Source organism: Spinacia oleracea, chromosome 4 (genome assembly GCF_020520425.1).
Source record: "Spinacia oleracea cultivar Varoflay chromosome 4, BTI_SOV_V1, whole genome shotgun sequence".
NCBI classification, from domain to species: Eukaryota; Viridiplantae; Streptophyta; class Magnoliopsida; order Caryophyllales; family Amaranthaceae; genus Spinacia; species Spinacia oleracea.
Genome location: NC_079490.1, coordinates 69,289,871 through 69,296,633, shown reverse-complemented (window position 1 = coordinate 69,296,633; position 6,763 = coordinate 69,289,871). Strand labels below are relative to the sequence as shown.

The window sequence follows — 6,763 nt, the reverse complement described above, 5'->3', positions numbered from 1 at the left end:
TATTTGTCCATAATTAGGTTTGTAATTATAGTAATGTGTAAACCCTAGTTGACTATGTAAACTATATATATGTGAATATCAATGCATAGCCTACTCAAGGGAGAATTCGGGTAAATGTTACATATAAATTGGTAGCTAAAAGTCCGAAGTGTTTTATTATTCTATATGCATGTCTTTGAAAATCAAGTGGAAACAATCAACAAAAGAATATGATTCATCCTAGCTTATTCATATGAAAAGTATGTTAAAACCATACCCGATGAAGTAAAGATTTTGATAATCCTTTCAAAATCACCTCTTTGTGATAACTATAATTATCCTTCAAATTTATAAATTTCCCCCATTTTTTTGGTTTTAATCGATTTTGAATTTGGGTATTTTCGGTTAGGTTGGCGATAAAGACGAAAAAACTAACACAGAGGACTAGAGGAGATAGAAGAAATTTTTATTTTTTTTGAAGTTTCTATAGGGTTTAGCTACTTTTAGATTTAAAGCGTCATTTCTCAACACAAGGGGTACAATGGTCTTTGAATCGTAATGAGACTTAACGTCCGCATTACAGTTTTTTTTTTTCCTTTAAGGGTACCAGGTGTGATTTGAAAAACAAAGGGTACCTCACATTCCTTTACAGGGGTACCTCATGATAAACCCATTAGAATAATCATAACCATTACTAAACTTGGATATGACAAATTGACAACTATATCTGAACATCCTAGAATAAGTTTTTGGAATTCTGATTGCAAAGGAGTTGTGAAAGGTTTAAGGTAGGCTGTAGCCTGTAAGGTTGAGAAGAGTAACGGCAATCCAAAAACAAAATCGACATGTTTAGGTAGGCCATTTCCACTTCACATTGATTCAAAGACCTCTGCTGCGTAGGGAAGAAGAGAATGTCATAAACTCATAACTACGCTCATCTTCTGTACCAATCTATCCATCTTCAAGTCCCACCATTTCTAATGTGCAACATCATCTACATTCACCAATAACATCAGATAAGTAGATAACTCATAATAAAAAGGACATGGGATATCGGACACGCATTGGACATGTGTCTCCGATTCGTTGAATTATCTTATGAGATCTTACATAAAACCAATATCCAAAGAAGAGGGTAACAATCATCTAATCAGTAAGTTTGGAACAGAGTTCTGCAGCATCACTAGAAGTACATGCTAGTACATAAAAATATTCGAATTTCCTGTTATATTAAGTTGCAATCCGAACCATCGACTAGCTTTGTTTGGTAAAAAAAACAAATCAAAATTGAAACTGCATCCATTATTACAAAATCAATACAGCCAACTGGCTTTTCAATATCCCATCTTAATTCCAGATGCAACAAACTTCCAAAAGGTGACACCAGAGAAATGAAAGAATCAGTTATTCTGATTGTCGTTGACCAAGCACAGGGATGTCTTCATATCGTTTCTGCATAATGAGCGATGACATTAAAAATCAAGTACAGGGAAACAAAAGATCAACAATAAATGGGGAAAAACTTCAAGCAAATTGACTTCTTTCTCTCTTAAAAAGAAAGGAGCAATTTGCACTTAATTATCATGAAACCCAAAGAAAAATTATGCGGTTATGCATTGACCTATGGCACAGAGAGACTCTAGGTATACAAGTCCCACAAAAACATATATTTTAAACTAGCCTACTAGTCTTCATGTAAAAGAAAAACATTTCTGTTCAAAGCCGAGAACTATATGAAGTTTCAAACTTTTACAAAATATACTTCAGCATCTTGCAAAGATTAAATATAACCAGCCTCTTGTCAGGGGTGGTTGTATGGATCGCTGGGAATGGTCACAGCATTGACGGACATGGAGGGTATCATGGGCTGCCAATCTCGACTCAGAAAGCGAAACGTGAGCAAGATCAGTGACCAGGAACCAGGAACCAGGAACCAGGAAGTCTGCTGAAGTTCTTTGAGTCTTTGACAACCACTCTTTCCCACAGTTGCGGGATCAAGTGCAGCTAAATCAATGTCCCCGAAGACGCAGCCTCCCTGGTTTATTTAGGAAAGGCTATATAAATTTACTGTAAATACTCATGAGACCATGAGAGTAACGTAATAATGGGCGATTTGGTGGGGCGGCGATTGGGCTGATTTTAAGGGTCCGACATAGTTTAGCCCAATGTAAACAAGTGTCTGACCAGATTTGGGTTTTGAGGCCGGGAAATTGGCGCTGGAGTAGCATCAGTTTCTGTGGTGCAGCGGATGTTTCTACAGTGACACATAAATATATTCTTCAAACTGGCCTACTAGCCTTCACGTAAAAGAAAAACATTTCAGTTCAAAGCCGAGAACTGAAAGAAGTTCAAACTTTAACAAATATACTTCAGCAGCTATCACCACCTCCTTCAACTGATTATAATATGAGCTAATGCCAGATACTCTTGATGCAACAGGACAATTCTGCTCTCTAAACAGATAAATGTCATAAAATCCACACTAGCACCTACTCACTTTGTTAAAGCTAGCAACATTATCCATCACTTAAAAGGCAATAAACTAATTTTCATTGCAAGTAGTCCTTATTTATAGAGCTTCACATACAAATATGAAGGGAAGAAGTGATCAGAAAGTCCATATTTCATGAGTTAAATGCATAGTTTTGATTCCTCTTCCTTTCAAACAAGGGAAGGGAACAGGGAGCTTACATTTTCCTTCCAAATCTTTCCAACATTAGAATGATTTGGTTTATTAAAAAGGGAAAATGGATACGTCCAATTCCCATCCCTTCCCTCTCCCATAGGTCATATCCAAACAAGGGAAGATTAATCCCTCACTTTCTCTTCCCTTCCTTTCCCTCCATATTTGTCTATCCAAACACCTTGTAATTGTTCACAAGGAATACTCAACCCTTCCAAACTCCCATGTATCACTACCACCACGTTACATCTACTTTAGCCCATTTATGATGGAACCAGGGTCACAACAGCCCCTGCATAACTAACTACGTGACTAATATGTCACCACAAACAACACAATCATACAAAGGTCAACCTGCACCCTACGAACAAAATCCTTCCTACCACAGTCAACCATCCTCCTTTTTCTCAAACTCACAAGATAAAATCTCATACGGGTCTTTAGAGCATATACAGGAGAAGCTACATCAGACACTCTCTGCAATTTACTAGGCAAGGAACGTGTTTCCATTAACTTCCACCTTTCCCCATCCCACTTAAGTGCCAACTACTAATAGTCCAAAATTTGAAAAAATCTCCGATACAAAGTACTTATATGAGTTATATCACCCATCTGGATCATTCTTCAAGACTGTTAGTTGATCACAGGACACCAAAGAAGCAGCAGAAGCTAGAGAGAAAGGGAACAAATAACCTTTTGCAAAGTATGTACTAGGAATGGGATCGAAGAAATCAAAGGCATGGACAGTCGAGGAAATTATAAGCGTCATGGTACAGAGACTTGGAGGCATAACTTAGTAGTCATACAACAGTACCTTCTTCATCAGCCAGGTAAAACCTAGTTGCTTTTCTTTCCCATTGACTAATACAAAGGACAGAGCAGTAGGAGTAGAACGAATGTTAAAGCATCTCACATATTCATCTAATATATTTCCTAGCTTATTGGTATGTCAATGTTTGCAGTAACATTTAATTATTTCCCAACTAATACGGTACACATACCTTAGTTTGAAAAGGTGCAAGGCGCACTATGGCGCACAAGGGTCGTGGAGCCTAGGTGCAAGGCACAAGGCTCAGGCACGCGCCTTTGGGATACAAGGCGCACATAATTTTCTAATAAACCTTAAAATTCGGTAAAGAAAAAAATTAACACAATTTATACTCAAAACAACATATTTCTATTGGAGTGCCATATTTTCTTGCCGGTTCATAAGCATCGCGTGATCCCGTCGATGGAGTGCCAGAATTAGAACCTCCCATGGTAATTAGAAGGTGGGAATATGAAAATTAACTCATATTATGCTACTTCCACTACCCAAAAAGCTAAGGTTGTAGAGATGTGACCGTTGATAGGTCACATGGGGTGTGTTTATATCATTAAAAAAGAAAAAAAATGTAAATAAAAGATCAACGTCATCCTACCGCGCCTGAAGACTGAAGGCGCACAAGACGCTGCGCCTTGCGTCTTACCTAAGGAGCACAAAGGCGCACGAAGGTGCGCGCCTGGTTGACATCAGTGAGTCTGGAGAGCTCAAGGCTCCAAGGCTGAGCCTAGGTGAGCCTTGCGCCTAGGCGCGCCTTGGGGGCGCTTTTTTAAACTAAGACACATACACCATGTCTAATACTCTAATGTAATTCCCAACTAATACATTTACGTCAATGTTTGCGGTACATCTAATTTACTCCCGACTAAGTTACATCAATTTTTGTAGTAAAACGTACATGAAGAATCTAAACTAATTAGTAACAAGGATGTATCATTTGACAAATAAACATGAGATTAACTACGTACCCCCTTGTTGTTGTGCTCCCACAGTTTATGAACTCCGTAGTCCACAGCCTGCAATACAATGAAGCTTAATCACAAATACTTACAGTAAATAAACATTTAGTCACCAACAATGACACTGACACTTGGTGAGAATCTATCATGGGATAGAGTTTCAAGAAGTCAGCAAAAGCACAGTAAACCTTAGACCAAGAAATAAAAAATGAAGACTTGCATTCCTGGGAGGTGAATCAAAGTGATTATGTTCAAACATATTAGCTGCAACAATACTACGGTGATATTGTGAGGCATTACATGATTTATCTGCAGAAATAGCTTATTTTAGCTGTGATAAATAAGTATAACAGAGATGGAGAGATAACAATGAGTAAATCTGCAACATTGATCCATTAAACAGAAAGATAGTACATCTATACATTTTCCAGGTTCAACAAGAAAACACTACACCCCAAATCATTTTGGGACTAAGGCTTTGTTGTTGTTGTTGTAACAAGAAAACACTACAACCAGAAGTTGCACGGTTTAGTTATGTATCTTATTAAGTTTCAACACTCTCGTATGCGTACTGCAAGAACCCTCCACAATATAACAAATCCAATGACCACTAAACACAAAATCCATCAAATAGAAGGGAAAATGAACATGGATAAGCACGCAAATTATCAGAGGTAATATCAAAAACCCTTAAAAAGATGAGGAACTGATGATACAACCCCTCTCCCCACATGCACATACATAAAACGCATCGCTTGCGCGCGCATATATTAAAATTAGGGAGTATTAAGCAGAAATTCACATAAGATGTATGATTAGCACCTCAGCAATCTTGGACAGATGGGTTAGGATAAGAATACTTCTTCACCTCGGCATTATTTTAAGATCAATCTAAACTTTCCCTCATTGTTCCCCTTCATAGTTAGGGAATCTAATGAAAAATATAAGAGATGTCAACTGCTTACCCCAAAAATCCCCTTTTCTGAGATTTCTCAACTCCTCCTTTCAACAAACGCTTTAATTTTGACAGTTGTAAATTGCAATCATCAATAGTTCATAAACCAGCACCCATCGTTATATTCTTAATAACACAATTACAAAAATTGATCCTCAACCCGTAATACAATCGGTTCATCTAGATCTAGGAACTCATAAGTCATCATTTTGGATTGCTAATTACAAACACTACCTACACAAATTTGTAACAATTGAAAAGTTCATACATTAAAGAAAAAAAGAATTGCATTAGATCAACGAATCTGGAAAGAAGAGGGAAACGATGAATCGAGAAAAAAAACGCACCCGTTCACCAACGAAAGCGCCGGCGATGACGAAAGTGACATAGACGGAGTTTCGGCGCATGACGACACGGTAAAGGCTCTCCCATAGCCCTCCGCCGGTTCTCCTTGCAGCTGCTTCCATGGTGATTTTTCCTCTCTCCTTTGACTGCCTTTTTTAGGGTTGAAGAAAGAAAAGATGGATCAAATTGAATTTGTAGGAGGTTATTCGGGAAATGGAATGTGAGAAGAGAGAAGCCTGCCTCAGCGGATGATCGTGTTGTTTAACAAATTAAAAGTTTAGGCCCATCTATTAAAAGCAGAGTGGTGAGAAATACGAAGGCTCCAAAACTCCAATTCTCAACTCTCATGTTTCATTATTTAAGGAAACTTAGAAAATAAAAATAAAATAAATAACAAATTAGAAAAATCTCTCCATGCACAATTAACTGGGTTATGAAAATGGTAACAAGAATAAGTAAGGAACGAAAAATCTCCCCACACACAATTAATTGCATCATGAAAATTGAAACAGAAATAATTAAGCAACGAAAATGGTAATGGGAATAATTAAGCTACTGGACATGAAATAATTCACCTTCAAATTCCAAATTTTTTCAAAAAGCTATGCTCTACTATGAAAACATTACATATTCAAGATATTGAAAATCGAATTGTACAGTTACACGATACCAAAATCAAAATGAATTACACAACATTGCTGAGAATTTCAAATTTCGTCAAAAATCTATGGTATACTATGGAAACATTACATTATTCAAGATAATGAAAATCGAATTATACAGTTACACAACACCAAAATCAAAAAGAACTACACAAAATTGTTGAGAACCTTGCAGCACAAAACGGTTGAGAACCTTGCTCTGCCGCCGAGAACATTATCGCGCCGCCAGAAACCTGTTGGCGACTGTTGGCGATTGCTTGAGCATGCTTCTTAGGAGAGAGAATGTAGGGCTCTTGGAATAAGTAGTATAATTTTTTGGCGATTGATTGAGAAAAATGTGTTAAATTGTTGGCGATT

The 6,763-nt window shown here is 37.4% G+C and overlaps 1 protein-coding gene across 1 annotated transcript; it reads right to left on the bottom strand.

Annotated features, from left to right (window-relative positions):
* Window positions 1–1,101: 1,101 nt before the first annotated feature.
* LOC110784771 (cytochrome b-c1 complex subunit 9, mitochondrial) lies at window positions 1,102–6,014 on the bottom strand. Its single transcript, XM_021989215.2, has 3 exons — window positions 5,747–6,014; window positions 4,454–4,501; window positions 1,102–1,431 (listed from the first exon to the last, which is right to left on the bottom strand). The coding sequence occupies exons 1-3, from the start codon at window positions 5,864–5,866 to the stop codon at window positions 1,384–1,386; spliced, it is 216 nt and encodes a 71-aa protein (XP_021844907.1). The 5' UTR covers window positions 5,867–6,014; the 3' UTR covers window positions 1,102–1,383.
* Window positions 6,015–6,763: the final 749 nt, after the last annotated feature.